Source organism: Triplophysa rosa, linkage group LG8 (genome assembly GCF_024868665.1).
Source record: "Triplophysa rosa linkage group LG8, Trosa_1v2, whole genome shotgun sequence".
In the NCBI taxonomy this organism is placed as follows: Eukaryota; Metazoa; Chordata; class Actinopteri; order Cypriniformes; family Nemacheilidae; genus Triplophysa; species Triplophysa rosa.
The window spans coordinates 23,189,745-23,204,591 of record NC_079897.1 but is presented as its reverse complement, the minus strand read 5'-3'; the positions used below and the strand labels follow the sequence as shown (position 1 = coordinate 23,204,591).

The following is a 14,847-nucleotide window of genomic DNA, read 5'->3' as shown; positions in this document are numbered from 1 at the left end:
AGGCGCCGAATATGAAACGCAAAGCGGCACTAAAAACAGGTTTAAAATGCCTGCATAGAGTTCGGGTTCAGGTGATAGCTAAATCTTTTAACATTTTTAATAATAATACATTCTATTTGGTACTTCATAACTAATGAACGCATATCTGAAAACCATAAAGTCAAGCCACAGACATTGTAACCATCAATTTCAAAGAATTGCGTACTTACTTATTTACACTCAAATGGGGTCCAAATGACGAGTATGCAATGAGTTATAGTTTTGGTGCAGCTACCAAACATATTCATATTTTTATATTTATAGTATTTGTTTAAGATATTATTTTTCTATACTGTAAATTGTGACTTCTCACCGCACGCTTTGTGTTTCACGTATACATTTACGCATTTGGCAGACGGTTTTATCCAAAGCGACTTACATAGCATTGTTTTATACACTTGTTTTTGACTATGTGCAATCCCCTGGGATCGAACCCACGACCTTGACTCGTGTGTTTCAGACACACCCCTTGTGGTTTTTAATGTAAATTGTGCAATACGTGCAGACATTAACCATTTAAGAAAGTTCTTGTAAAGATATTAATAATAAGAGCAATTGCTGTTGCAGCAAGGAAATTTTAATCTACCTTCATTGTACAGCCTTCAGTAGGCTATTCTTTACTCTTATTGTGCGCTCACTGAATGCAATACTGAAAAATAACGGAACTGAACACTGAAGTGTCATTACACGGTTTCTTGTTAAAGAGGAGCTCGTCAGCTTTCAGACATGGATAAATTTAAACCTTTGCTCACCTTCACGCAGAAACAACAAACCAACTTGGGGTTTGGCTTGATCGCACTTTTAACTGCGGGTAGCGAGCACATCTTCTCGGTTTTCGCTTTTAAGTGTCCTTGCAATGACTGGAGTTTCATTTATGGCAACGTCTGCCTCCTCGTGCCCGCACTCGCGCTGCTCATCCTAGGTTACATGATGAGCAATAAAACGTGGAAATTATTCACAGGACTGTGCCTTAGGAGGTCTAAGCTGTGTCGTTTTAGTTACGCGTTTGGTTTTTTGTGTGTTTTTCTGCAAATTACCACGACCGCAATGATCGCACCTCTGAGCTGGATAGCAGTTGCGTTACTTCGAGGGGTTTACTTCGAGTGTTTAATGACGGGTGCCAATATTACACTGTTTAGACGTACCCTTTGTAATGAAAAGTTTCCACACTGTTGGAAGGAGTTGGAGAAGTTTCCGTGTGATGGGACCTCCATACCACAGAGCGAGAGAATGGCTGTCCTTTCCATTATACGCGCAGAGTCGCAGGTGAGCATTGAACAGATGGATTCACGTCATTGTGAACAGCAAACTTCAAATGTTTGTTCTTTCTCATTTTAACTCTGTCAATCGGCACATAGTTAACAATATTCACACAGGACAAATATTTACTGATGTCATTCATGTCACACAGATTTACATTTAATAATTCTGGAAAATACTTCTAGGTACTTGGTTGGATGCTGATAGCATCTGTCATGATGTTCACCTTTCTGCTCACATGCATGGCCAGATGCTATTCTCCAATCAGCTACATGCAGCTGAAGTTTTGGAGGGTGTATTCCCAGAAGGAGAGTGATTATTTGGACATCTATACAGCTCAGCATGCCGAAAAGCTTGCCAAAAGAAACTTGACAAGCTTCTTTGAGTTAACCAAACCTGTTCCTATGAAGAGTCCTCCCAAACATGCCTGGGAGAAGATTTCCTCCTTCTACAAGTATAGAAGCATGGATGAATACTACAGCATCCTGCACAAGTATGTGTCCACTTGTGAGGACCTTGAAAATCCAACAGCAAGAGCTTCGGTCAAGTCTGAAAATGACTTCTCAAGTCCTGCAGCTCTCGCATTTCTGGACGATGGCAAATTGGCCCTGTGATTGACTAAAGAGCAAATCTGCTTTAGCAGTGGTCCTTTGAATGACAACTTGGCTCCTCTACCGTGTCATTTTGGTCAAATACAGTATATTAACAAAACTTCTCTTTTTTTTCTTTTTCCTGTAAATTCTGCAGATCATTTTGTTGATGTACCATTTTATTGATTTTTTTATTGATTGATTTTTTTAATACAATTAGAGTGACAAGGAATTATGGGGAGAGTGAAAAGGGTTATTTTACGTTTTTTTAACAAATAACAACAACTGTTCTCAGTTGCTTTGTGTTTGAGTTTGTGGCATGTATTGTTACAATTTTATCTTCAATATCTCCAAGAACAAATACTATTCTTACCAAATGCACTTTGTCCATTTTTACTGTAACTACAGCAAACAAGCAAGTTTGACTTTTTACCAGTTTGGTTCTATTATTATATTTCAACATACAACAGTTTATGCCTTTCTATCGAATAATCATAAACTTGTAAAAACCACACTGCTAAAAGCTCACTTCCTAAATGCTCACAACAAAATCAATATTTTCCCATTAGACATTAATATGAAAGCTTATCCATATGGCCGAAGCAAGATGAGCAGAACAGAAAGTGTCTACTCATACATAAAACTAAACACTTCCCTTGTCAAATATTATGTTGCAATAAACCTCATTGTTATACATCACACGCAAGTCTTGTGAAGATGTTGAGTTAACGCCACCAGCTTCAAGATTAACATTCCAATGCCACCAATCTCCAAATTCCAACATTCCAATCATAAAACGCACATTGTTATTTCCACAGTGAAGACTGGATAGCTTTATTTTTTCTCTATTTAAACCAAAATCCAACATTATACATAGAATTATATATATATCCAGCTATAATTTGTTTAACTGCTGCTGTATATGACATTTTTATTCAATGCACAGCTGTAGTCTTGAATTCCACCAGAACCAGATGAGCTGGTTTTGTAAACAGCCCTATGGGAGTGGGAGGAGGTAAGCAGAGGAGGGGTCTGATGAGTCGCGATGAAAGCCAGAGAAAGAAAAGGAGGAGATACAGGAGGGTGTGGAAAACAAAGTGCAAATCAGTGAGGAACTGGGAGTGCCCTGCTGCATTCAGATTTTTTGTGTGCTGATTTTCTGTTTCGATTTATACCATCTTCTGTTAACTGTCCATCAAATTGTTTGGAGTTATGTCTGTGCCAGCCATGGATTCTTTTAAGACTGTCCTGCGGTTCCTCACCAATCAGAAGAGTACTATTGGCTATAGCTTCATGGCCCTTTTGACTATAGGCAGTGAAAGAATTTTCTCCATGGTGTCTTTCCAGTGTCCGTGCAACCGTGGACAGAATTTTGCCTACGGAATAACTTTTCTGCTCGGCCCGGCCGTCGTCCTGCTAGCCCTTGGACTCTTTATTAGTACACGTCTTTGGCGGTTGTGTACTGGGTGCTGTCTCAACCCATTCAAACTATGCCCCAGGGGTAACTTTCTAGGTTGCGCGTCAGCGCTTATAAATATACTAAGTACTGCTTGTATTGCCCCTATAATGTGGCTTTGTGTAGCACTGCTCAATGGAACTTTTTATGAGTGTGCTGTCAGTGGCTTGGACGAAAATATGGTGGTGGACCTTTTCTGCAAAAACAAGACACCTGCATGCCGAGAAGAGCTAGCGCGAGTGCCTTGCGGGAAGACTCAGCTCTCTGCGGATGAGAACAAAGAACTGCTGCTAATGCTACGAGCTCAGTCACAGGTGAGTGCCACATTTGTCTTTTACATTTATGGAAATTGTAGTGCATTTATGGTATACATTTAAGCAGCCGGTGTTTCCACTGGGGAGTGAACCCTTGATTTTTGCGCTGCTGACACAATCTTGAGCCACATGTGTACTTGACTCAAACTCATCAATTATCAGTACATAATAGTGAGAAATAGGATTATTGCTTTGAATTGAACTATTAAACTATATTATTTACTATTATCTCAAGAAAAAGCTTCACCTCATCATTTTCAGATCCTCGGCTGGTCCATCATTATCATCTCGGCAGTAGCGACACTGATCGGGACATGCTACAAGAACTGTCGCTCTCAGGTGAGCTACCTGCAGTTAACTTTCTGGAAGATCTACGTTGTGAAGGAGCAGGAAAAACTTGAGACTTTCGCAGAAGAATACGCCACCAAACTGGCAGAAAGGAACCTCAAGAGCTTCTTTGACAACAAACATCCCGAAGCGTTTCCCTTTCCGAACCACAAGGCCTGGGAGGAGATCTCTGCTACGTACACGTTTACCCAAAGTGAACAGTACTACAGCACCCTACAGAGATACGTGGAGCGTGTGGACCGGGACTACACCCCTGAGAAGCGTCCTGTTCTAGAGAGTGAAGATGGTATAGAGATGGCATAGATGCACAAAGCTCTTGGTTAAAACAATATGAGCAATGCTATAACCATTGCACCATACTGAAGTCATGTATACTGTATTTCAGTATAGTGTTAAGAGTTTGTTTTGTTGGTTACTTCCTGTGTTAAACAATCCAACTTAAAGGTTTTCTGTTGTTTTGTAAATTAAGGAACTGGATATTTTAATCCGTAACAACTACTGTTTTTTAGACATGAATAGAGAAACAGATCTCAGGGCCTAAAGAGATACTGACAGAAATCTGAGCCTGCTTTTTGAATGATGTTTCTGCAATAGAAGTTACTTTCATGTCTTTATTGCACTGGCGCTTGAGTATGTTGGTTTGATAGTTGGTTTTGCATAGAAAGAAGATGTGAAACCAGTTCTCAAGGCAAGGTTTTGCTACCTGTGGCTTTTTACGTTGCCAAGTATTTGTCTCCATCTTCTTGTAAATTAGCGAGTGCGAAATAATGTAAAAAGCTGTTACTCAGTAGAATTTTAAAATAAATTCCATACATTGTTTACAATAAGGTGACATTGCTCTTATGGCCTTTAACACAATGTAGAACATGTAAACCGCTTTGCTTATTTACATCGCTGCTTTTAAGTAGGTGACAAACAGGAAACCCACATTCTGAATACACAACATCAAACATTAGTAAAGAGACTTGAGTTTTTAAGTAAATTAACTCTGCAATTAAAGCATGGCACTCCTGGAATAGTTTATCAAAAACAAACACGAATGAATTGATAAAGTATAAAAAAATATTTTTGAAACTTTGCAAGTGGTTTTCAGCCTATTTGTGGTGTCAATTTCCTGCATTGTTGTGAAAGAATTATCAGACACACGCATGCCTAAAAACAATTAGGCAACATTTATTCATATGGACTTCGGTCTCAAGCTGGTTAAATAATGTATGTGACCAAATGGTTTCAAAAACTATTTAAATATTTATATGCAACAAAACAGTACAAAAGCCTGAAATAAAACAATTACAGTTGTGAAATTGGGAACTGCAATGACAAAAAGACAGTCCACCTGTCTCAGTCATTGGCTGGAAGGAAAATAAACAAAGATGTTTTTTAAAGCCTATGTGTAAGAAGCAAACACTGTCTGTAAATGTATTTTTCACATACAATTTTTTCATTCATGTATTGTTTTGTATTTTGTACCAATATCATACTTTTTGTCTGTTTTATCTCTATAGTATATTTTGTGTTATACTTACCATTTGAATATTTGCTATTACTATTATGTATGCTTTTTTCTATACCAATAAATTATGGATTGTGTTTATTAGCTAAAAGCATAACATCAGGATGAAACTGTACATTCAACTTTAACATACACAAAACCTGAATGAAGAAAAGGTCTGTGACCTGCATTCCAAAAAGAATAATTAATAAAACAAAGTTTATGTTATAAACAGGGGGAACATTATTGCAGGAACATTGCCATTATCAGGATGTGTTCCCCCTTCTATGTTGGACAAATTATGCAGTTGAAGAATACAAACTCTAAACAACTATCAGACAAATATGGTGGACCAGTGGTTTGGACTGATGACTTATGGCCTGGAGTTGGTTGGTTTGAACCCAACCCCATTCATTTTTCCCCCTACATTGGGGAACCTTATCTGACAGTGACATCTCAGCTGCCAGCATTGTTTGACCCCTTCTTTGATGGCAAAATGTGGCCATGTCAGGCTGACAATCTCTTGTGAAAAACTCTTTTGTTGTGGGCTAAAAAGTCAGCAGTGTGAATTTGAGACATGTATAAACTTTCTATCTTGTAGAACACAGGGGGAACGGTATGTGACATGAAGAATCTCAGCCGTCACATACCATTCCCCCATCCTATAATGGACAAATTGTGCAGTTGAAGCAGGGCTGGGCGATATATATTCATGCTAATTATACATGTCTAAATCGATTCTGAAATCGATTCTGTGTTTTATGCACAGCTCTTCTGTGAACTACGGCTCTTTGATAAGTAGGAAGTACTGCTCGATCTAAAATCACTACGAGATTGAGTCGATTATAACGTGCATTTGAAAAAGCAACATTCGCCAAATATCATCACTATAAATATACTTTATTATCATAAAAATACCTGAAAAGGTTTGAAGAACAGCGATAGAATATGACCATTGGCATTTCCTGGAACTAATCGTTCTTCTTCTGTTTCCCATATTCGTAGTTTCTGCGCAAGAGCACCCTCTGGCTTTAGATGTGGCGGCATTTAACCGTAATTCATGGAGAAACTGAGAGCATAAGAATCGTACAATATATCGCCCAGCCCTAAATTGAAGAATACAAAAGTGAAGTGTTTTGCAAAGACAAATATGGTGGTCCAGTGGTAAGTACTGTTGACTTCTAGATTGTAGATCATTGGGTTGAATCCAACCCCATCCACTTTTTTCCTATGCTGAATATTGGAGAACCTTATCCGACAGTGACATTCTCAGATGCATTATTTAACCCCTTCTTCAATGTAAAAATGTGGTTATATACGGCTAACGTTACAGTAACCCTTGTACTACACTTACAGTCAGCGGTGGCTAGAGTAGCCAAAATCTTGACTCAAGTAAAAGTACAAGTAACTAGAGAAATTCACTATTTTAAAAATTACTTGAGTAAAAGTAAAAAAGTATGCAATGAAAAAACTACTCAAGTAGCTAGCTACCTAGTTACTTTGTATCTGATTATATAGGCCTACTATTCATAAAATTAATATTAACGGCAATATTTTAATACTATATTTTAATCAATATTTGTTATTATTATTATTATTATTATTATCATAAGCAGATATCTTTGCAATATACACACAGAGACTAAAGAATAGACAAACACAGAAGAGACAAGCATTTCTGTAAATTTCATCTAGTCCCAATGTAAATGTAGCCTACACAACTTATTTAGAATAAAAGACCATGTCAAATAAAGTGAACCTGCATAGTTTTGCGTTTACAATGCATTTAACTAAACTCAGAGCATTTGCTAAGATGATCTAGAACATCTGCAGTGCTCTCTTATATGAAATACAAACTGATTTTAGACCAAACTCATGTTTTCTCGTGTTGTGTCACGTGTGTGTTGTGAAACGCTCTTACTTGTAAACATACAGTAAACAGTGAACCACACGCCCATCAACACGTTTTCTTCCTTCCGTTCTTCAAATGTATATTTCTGCAAGCCCACGTCTCTGTGCGTAACAGGTCGCGCGCATGTTGGTGTGTCTGACGAACAGGTCGCGCGGGTGCGCGCATATGGCGGGCATTCATCGTTAATTTGCTGGCAAACAATATGACACATTTGCAGTTTTGATTGGATAGATATATATTCATATCCACTTCATCCAACGCTCTTTGTGCTCTGCGTGTTCTTAAATTTCGCGCTACGAGGAGTGAGTTATCCGCCAATTTAGATGATTCAGAATGATCGTGCTGCGAACTGAACAAATCATTTGAACTGATTCGTGAACCTATTCAAACTGTTTTGCCCATTGTTCAACTAATGCTTTCAAAAGAATCGACTCAAAAGAATCAATCACTCGGCAATGCCCGTGAAAAGAGAAGACAACCTTGAAATAAACAAGGCATTTTATAATGCATATTTTAAAATGAAGGAACGAAGGAACGTCACTCAGTGTAACGAAGTAAAAGTACAGATTTTCTACTAGAAATATACTCAAATAAGAGTAAAATTACCCACTTTTGATTTTACTTTAAAAGTACATATTTTCCGAAAGGTTACTCAAGTAAATGTAGCGCGTTACTACCCACATCTGTTTACAGTAGCGGCTGGACAACAGCCAGGCTTTATAATCTATGCCAGATTACGTTTGTGTTCATACATGTTTGTTTGTTTATTCATTGTTTATTATGTTTACATGTGTACAAAACATCTTTAACGTATAACCAAGAGTTCGAAAGCATAAAATACTGCAACGAAAACAGAAGTTAAAATGAGCTATCATTTGAAAATACATTCCAGACGTTATTTGTGATCGCAGATCACATCGATCCCGACTGGGCCGTAATACACGTTACTTCCATGCAGTCACGAATTTATGGACGTTTCTGACATAAAATGACAGACTACGGCGAGGAGCAAAGAAACGAACTAGAAGCAATCGAGTCCATTTATCCAGACTCATTTACAGGTGAGATCAACGGCAAATTATATCGTTTCGCGTCTATAGACTAGCCATGCTTCTGTTAGCTGACTAACGTTAGCCTTAAATAAGACAAAGTTTGTTAAACGTTTGACCGACACGGCGATCTTATCGATATCATGCTTTAGTGTGTCATATACAGGTTAAGCATAAGTTAAAACAATGAACGATGCCAGCCAGTAAGTTGTCTAGGTAAATTTGTTGGTGAGAATATTTAGAATTGAACGTCAGAATGAAGTTTTCGTGCTGCATTATCCAAGTAAGTTATATCGGTTCCTAAATTAGTTAGTTTGTGTTTAGTCTTTGTTGTCAATTGTGACTCAAATCTGTTTACTTCTAGTATAGAGAAGCCATGATACGTTCTGTAGATCCCCATTCATACCTCAGTTCATGTTTATTTACAATGTTTGCAGTGCTTTCTAAAGAACCCACAAGCTTCACCATCACAGTTACCTCAGATGCAGGAGAAAATGAGGAGAGTAAGTGATATGACTTTTCAAGAGTCTCAGTAATGTCCACTTGCAAAATGTGATGTAGTTTATTTTGTGTAGCATTTAACAACACCTACAAAATCCACACATTGTGTGATTTCTACTTGTATTAGCGGTGGAGGTGACCCTTAAGTTTACATATGTGGAGAAATATCCGGATGAGTCACCTCTCTGGGAGATCGCCTCACAGGAGAACCTGGAGGATTCAGACACGGAAGACATCCTAACACTTTTAAAGGAGCAGGTTGCTTGACACCTTACCCATCAATGACGAATTGAGAAATTTCACTGATACCTCCTTCTTTATGTTCTCCCAATGTTTTCCGTTCTTTTATAGGCCGAAGAAAACCTAGGAATGGTTATGATATTCACATTAGTGACAGCCGTGCAAGAGAAACTCAATGAAATAGTTGACCAGATTAAGAGCCGACGAGAAGAGGAGACTCTAAGAAAAGAAAGGGAGGCTGAAGAAGCTGAGAAGGTTTGTTCTGAGCACATGCATTCTTTATGTAGTAGAGTAACATTAATAACATGAATCAGCAAAACTGTACTGCGATATTTCTATTGTGTTATTTAAAGAATGGCTCAGTCTAGCATGGAAGATTTGTTGGCAGTTGCATTGCACAGCATCATTTGTATTAAAGTTTTTCTCTTGACCTGATCCTTGTTTTATTCACAGTGTGCATTCCAAGGCACTGTGGTCACAATTGAGAACTTCTTATTATGGAAAGCAAATTTTGACCAAGACATGGCAGAACTAAATAGCAAAAAGCAGAAAGATGAAGAGCAGTCAATAAAGGGAAAACTCACAGGTGAGTCACTAAGCAGAGATTTAAAAAAAAATAGTGTTGAGACTACAATGTGAACAAGATTTTTTGGACGTACATCTCTCTCATGCCATCTGATCACAGAAATGTGTTATTGTTTATACAATGTATTTATATTACAGGGATTCATCGTGTCATCTTATGCATATTTATTTTGCCTGCATTATAGGAAAACAGCTCTTTGAGACAGACCATAATCTTGACACATCGGATATCCAGTTCCTGGAGGATGGTAAGAAATGTCTGAATAATTTCTATATTAGCTATTTTGTATGCCACATAGCTGAGTAGCCGTGTGAGCATAAACTGTGATTATGGTAAATGAATAATTAAAGCTAAAACGCAAAAACAAAACTAGCTAAGCCAGGTGAAAACTTAACCTTGACTGCCCTTACAAGTTCTAAAAAATGTATTTGCTCATAGGTGGAAACAGTGTGGAAGTGGACGAGTCACTATTTCAAGACATGGAAGATTTGGACTTGGACGAGGATGACCCAGATTTCAACCCGCTGGATCTGGGCAGTGATGAAGACTGAAGTGTGTTCCCTTTTATCATGAATAGAAAATACCAACAGCAGTCTCGTGGAGCAGGGCTTCAGCTCAAACATTCTGAACATAAACTTTTCAGTCACTACAACCCAAGATGATGCGTATTTTACAGTATATGTCAAATATATCATAATTTGTACAAATATGCCATTAAAATTGATTGATCCATTGACTTGTTCTCCTGCTCTTGGCTTCATATACATGTGATAAGTTGTCTCTCATTTGTCTGTATCACTTAGAAATAGGCAAAAAAATCTTTTTTGAGATTTAACTTTTATTAACAGTACAAAAAGGCAAATACAATTTCTGTGTATTTAAGCAAAGTCGGGTGCTTTTATCTTTTGGTTGATATAAAAATATTTTTTGGTATATTTTGTTATGTCTGCAGTGAGCCTTTATTGTACATTTCACCTTAAAATACATCATTTTATTCACCCTTGAGTTGCTCCAAATCTATACATTTCTATTTGGAAGAATGCTTTTAACCAAACAGTTCTGGGGCACTATTGACTACCATAGTAGGAGGAGGTACAATGGTAGTCAAAAGTGCCGCAGAACTGTTTGCTTTCTTACATTCTTTAAAATGTTTTTTTGTTTTGTGTTCAACAGAACAAAGAAATTCATAAAGTATTTTTCCTACTATGGTAGTCAATGGTGGCCAAGAACTGTTTAGTTACAAGCATTCTTCCAAATATCTTTTTCTCTGTTTAACAGAACAAAGGAATTTATACAGATTTGGAACAACTTGAGGGTGAGTAAATGATGACAGAATTTTCATTTTCGGATAAACTGTTCCTTTAATTCATTTCTAAAACACAATTATTCCACAAGATGTCAGCAGTGAGTCATCTTGCGAACACTGAACTCCATCTGTAGCAGAAATACATTCAGTGTAGCAGGTAAACAAGATTTGGATATTTACAGTAGCTTCATATTTTAATTTGGTCTATACAAAGTACTAACAAACCATGCTTCCTCTCTACCGAAGCATATTGATTTATGTCATAAAAAGGGTCATTGTTCATATTAGGTTATTCACTGGGTACGCCTTTTGTATATGTAATCCACAGCCCAAATATTTAAGGATTTTAGATCTCAGATGTTGAGACAAGTCTTCTACTGGGTACACAAGGGAGACCGAATAAAAACAAATCAAGATGATCAAGATGTAACGAGATCACTCATGTCCCAGATGAAAGAAAGTGGAACGTCTTTCATCTCTTGCTGGTACGCTCTGTCAAACCTCTCATTCTGTGCCACAGTGAAGTAGTTCTTCCAGTCACCGATGGTTCCTGTGCAGAGCAGCAAGAACAAACTGTCTTATCTAACATGAACAAAATACTTGATTGAAGAGATTAGGGACTTTCTGGTATCATTAGTTTCTCCACTCAAAAAGTTTTGCAATGTTCGCAACCACCAATCTTATCTATGCAGTGACTTATTGAAATTCTATTTTCTAATCCAAATTTTTAGTTCACAGTAAGAATGACACAATGGCTGGAAAAGCATTTAAGAGATAATGTGGTTTGTCCAGATGTAGGAGTCGAACAGTGTTCTGCATACAGTTACGCAATGAGATCCCAGAATCCGTGCTAAACTTTGAATATGGTCATTGGGTGTCGTTTTTCATGCATAAAGCATCCAGGATCTGTTTAATAATATATTACCTTTTCTCAGAAATGTCCCATGTTGGTGGTTCAGGAGGCTTCTAGGGATCATCTGGTAATTGGCCCAAGGATTGTCCTTCATATTTTTGAAGGTGCTGTGCTCTACAACTTTATTTACTTGCTGTGGTGTCAAGGTCTTGCCCAGGAACAAACTGACCTTCTCAACCACTGACCACAAATCCTGCAAGCAGACAAGGCTGAATTTAACCAAGAAGTTTTGAGTGATTCATGCAGAAAATTACAATTATGAAGTGATCCTCCTCAACATAATATATATTTTATTTTTTAAGAAAGCAAATCAAGCAAACCTTGATCATATCCTCATATGTAACGTACAAAAAGTTCATCTCGTCTTTGTGGGAGTACCACGTCTTTATGTGCTCAAACCAGCAATTCCCATAAACTGAAACGGTAATTATGTATTAACAATTGCTGGTAAAACTGTGCATTAGTTGAAATGGGCGTTGAGATTAAAGACAAAAGGTTTTACCATTTCCCTCCATGAATTTCTCAAAAAACGTGTCAAAGTCTTTTGGGGTCTCCAGCATGGTTGCGTATTTGTGAAAATGAAAGTAGGACACCAAAACATCTTTTGGATTTCTGGCCACATAGATGACCTACATGGCATTAAAAAGATCATTTGATGAAAAATACATTTTCACTTTACAGTTTCAATCGCAACTGCGGCACCAACCTTGCCCTTCTTTTTCTTGAGCCCGAGTGGCATGAATTTGTACTGTAGGTGAGTCACGCGGATCCTTGGGGAGGGGGCAGAAACAAACTTTTCCTCACTGCCCATCAGTTCAATCCATGGAATGCGTTCAGATGTCAGCTGATCATTTATTGCCGTGGCATCCCCCTTGACCTCTATTAAACTGAGGATTTGCTGTAACCATATAGTGCCTGCCAAGTCAAAAGAAATCAAGCTGAGCTATCAAAACATCAACACTTGGGTTGTTGGCTTTCCAAGAAATGTATGTATTACTAATGTATTTATTATAATTTTTGAAATTCATGCACAAGGTTCTTTAGAATACTGAATGATATATGTTGTCCGTCTTATCATGTTTAGCACACATGTTATGATAAACATAATGACAGGAAGATTACAGAAACTGTGTAAAGTTTTGGTTCGTCTCTACTCTATATTCTTTATCTGAGTTTCACTTAAGTTTAAAGTTAAACCGAGTAACAGTACATTTTTATTTTACAAATTATAAATGGTGTAACTGTGCTTCTTTCTTTTGGACATGTAATGTTACTTTGCAGTGTAAAATAAGGAGCATTAAAAACGGATTTCTATTTTACCTGATTTGGGGTATGTAATGACAAAGATGTCAGTATCTCGAATCTTCCAGTTCTGAATTTGTTCCACTTCCTCTGGAGAATGGATGCCAGATATTAAGTTGAAGCCCTTGTGAGGGACTAGTTTATAATCAGGGATCATCTGACCACCGCTCTCATTTACAATCTCTGTGCAGACAAATATAATGCTTTCTTGATTAGGAGTACAGGAAAAGATAAATAATAAATACACAATACTAATAAATCCATAAACGTTTATATTACATATGTCTTAAAGGGACAGTTCACCCGAAAATAAAAATTCTGTCATCATTTACTCACCCTTGAGTTGTTCCAAATCTGTATGAATTTCTTTGTTCTGATGAACACAGAGAAGGATATTTGGCAGAATGTTTGTAACCAAACAGTTCTAGGCCACCATTGACAACCATAGTAGGAAAAAGTTGCTTTCTAAATTTCTTTGTTCTGTTGAATACAAGATATTTTGAAGAATGTAGGTAAAAGCAAACAGTTCTGGGGCACTTTTGACAACTATCGTTATTTTTTCTACTATGGTAGTCAATGGTGGCCAAGAACAGTTTGGTTACGTGCATTCTTCCAAATACCTTACTCTGTGTTTACCAGAACAAGGAAATGTATCCAGATTTTTAACAACGCTAGGGGTAAGTAAATGGTGACAGAATTTTCATTTTTGGGTGACCTTCTCTCTTTATGCACACATTACTTACACATTAAGGTTGTCCACATTTAACATATAAGTTACAAATGAAAATATTTACATCTAGACTTATGTCAAAATATATTTAATCGAATGTCAAAAAGTATCAGGTTATCCATTCACGTTCATTTAGTAGATTCGTTTCACTATTGCAAGTCTTTAAATGTATTCCAGAATGTCTTTGTCCGCATAAAACATGCAACAACATATGCAAATTCCTCTTAAGAAAATGAATCTTGGTTTTACTACAGTAATCATAGTAGACACTTCTGGTATGAAATACAACAGGCAAATGCTCATTACCTTTGACGTCGGTAAATATTGCGCAAAAACATAGCAACAATAAACAAATAAAACCAACAACAAGGCGAAACACGGTTATATCGGAACTCCAATTGTATCTCAAAACCGGACGGTGCAGTCATGTCATTTGCGTTCAACCGTTCGGATACTGCGGGTTCACTTACCTGCCATCTCTCGCTCTTCCCTCCTGAGTGACCGTGAGATTCCTGCCTGCTCGTTGTCTTTTAGGTCTCCGCTGATTACATCAGGAAGTGCATGTTTGGTAAATCACAGTTTTTTTTCATAGAAACGGAGAAAATGAGATTCTTTCACAGAGATGAAGCGGGTGGGACTGAAGATTTGGTCAGATTGCCTCACAGCACGAGACACTGAGCTGACGATCATGCGCTGGGAACCGAGAGAGGTCACAGCTGTGAAATGGCAACGAATGCCATGTGCTTACAATTGAAGGCCAATAAGAAATGAGCGAATAATCTTATAAATCAGTAAATCACTGGCAAAGC

At 37.5% G+C, this 14,847-nt stretch overlaps 4 protein-coding genes across 5 annotated transcripts; 3 read left to right on the top strand and 1 right to left on the bottom strand.

Annotated features, from left to right (window-relative positions):
• Nucleotides 1-589: 589 nt before the first annotated feature.
• Nucleotides 590-2,606, top strand: calhm6 (calcium homeostasis modulator family member 6). The gene is made up of 2 exons (XM_057340069.1): nucleotides 590-1,305; nucleotides 1,485-2,606. Exons 1-2 carry the CDS (start codon nucleotides 766-768, stop codon nucleotides 1,911-1,913), a joined length of 969 nt encoding a protein of 322 aa, XP_057196052.1. The 5' UTR covers nucleotides 590-765; the 3' UTR covers nucleotides 1,914-2,606.
• A 385-nt stretch (nucleotides 2,607-2,991) lies between these two features.
• On the top strand, nucleotides 2,992-5,696 carry LOC130557930 (calcium homeostasis modulator protein 5-like). Its single transcript, XM_057340070.1, has 2 exons — nucleotides 2,992-3,659; nucleotides 3,921-5,696. Exons 1-2 carry the CDS (start codon nucleotides 3,102-3,104, stop codon nucleotides 4,308-4,310), a joined length of 948 nt encoding a protein of 315 aa, XP_057196053.1. The 5' UTR covers nucleotides 2,992-3,101; the 3' UTR covers nucleotides 4,311-5,696.
• A 2,628-nt stretch (nucleotides 5,697-8,324) lies between these two features.
• Nucleotides 8,325-10,875, top strand: rwdd1 (RWD domain containing 1). 2 transcript variants are annotated; one of them, XM_057339601.1, is made up of 7 exons: nucleotides 8,325-8,472; nucleotides 8,898-8,963; nucleotides 9,089-9,219; nucleotides 9,313-9,456; nucleotides 9,655-9,787; nucleotides 9,972-10,034; nucleotides 10,226-10,875. In XM_057339601.1, the coding sequence occupies exons 1-7, from the start codon at nucleotides 8,400-8,402 to the stop codon at nucleotides 10,336-10,338; spliced, it is 723 nt and encodes a 240-aa protein (XP_057195584.1). In that variant the 5' UTR covers nucleotides 8,325-8,399; the 3' UTR covers nucleotides 10,339-10,875. The 2 variants fall into 2 exon arrangements, with proteins under 2 accessions (XP_057195584.1, XP_057195585.1); XM_057339602.1 differs by lacking the exon at nucleotides 10,226-10,875 and having other exon boundaries at nucleotides 9,925-10,036.
• A 128-nt stretch (nucleotides 10,876-11,003) lies between these two features.
• On the bottom strand, nucleotides 11,004-14,694 carry LOC130557643 (amine sulfotransferase-like). Its single transcript, XM_057339599.1, has 7 exons — nucleotides 14,509-14,694; nucleotides 13,327-13,491; nucleotides 12,713-12,921; nucleotides 12,509-12,635; nucleotides 12,327-12,421; nucleotides 12,019-12,199; nucleotides 11,004-11,643 (listed from the first exon to the last, which is right to left on the bottom strand). The coding sequence occupies exons 1-7, from the start codon at nucleotides 14,513-14,515 to the stop codon at nucleotides 11,513-11,515; spliced, it is 915 nt and encodes a 304-aa protein (XP_057195582.1). The 5' UTR covers nucleotides 14,516-14,694; the 3' UTR covers nucleotides 11,004-11,512.
• Nucleotides 14,695-14,847: the final 153 nt, after the last annotated feature.

Excerpts from the sequence above, each read along its gene's own strand:
- calhm6 (XM_057340069.1), top strand. The coding sequence starts at position 766 with ATGGATAAATTTAAACCTTTGCTCACCTTCACGCAGAAACAACAAACC. Across the intron at positions 1,306-1,484 it reads TTATACGCGCAGAGTCGCAG|GTACTTGGTTGGATGCTGAT; the intron begins GTGAGCATTGAA and ends AAATACTTCTAG.
- LOC130557930 (XM_057340070.1), top strand. The coding sequence starts at position 3,102 with ATGTCTGTGCCAGCCATGGATTCTTTTAAGACTGTCCTGCGGTTCCTC. Across the intron at positions 3,660-3,920 it reads TGCTACGAGCTCAGTCACAG|ATCCTCGGCTGGTCCATCAT; the intron begins GTGAGTGCCACA and ends CATCATTTTCAG.
- rwdd1 (XM_057339601.1), top strand. The coding sequence starts at position 8,400 with ATGACAGACTACGGCGAGGAGCAAAGAAACGAACTAGAAGCAATCGAG. Across the intron at positions 9,788-9,971 it reads AATAAAGGGAAAACTCACAG|GAAAACAGCTCTTTGAGACA; the intron begins GTGAGTCACTAA and ends CCTGCATTATAG. Across the intron at positions 10,035-10,225 it reads TATCCAGTTCCTGGAGGATG|GTGGAAACAGTGTGGAAGTG; the intron begins GTAAGAAATGTC and ends ATTTGCTCATAG.
- LOC130557643 (XM_057339599.1), bottom strand. Across the intron at positions 12,636-12,712 it reads TCAAGAAAAAGAAGGGCAAG|GTCATCTATGTGGCCAGAAA; the intron begins GTTGGTGCCGCA and ends AATGCCATGTAG. Across the intron at positions 12,200-12,326 it reads CATATGAGGATATGATCAAG|GATTTGTGGTCAGTGGTTGA; the intron begins GTTTGCTTGATT and ends GTCTGCTTGCAG.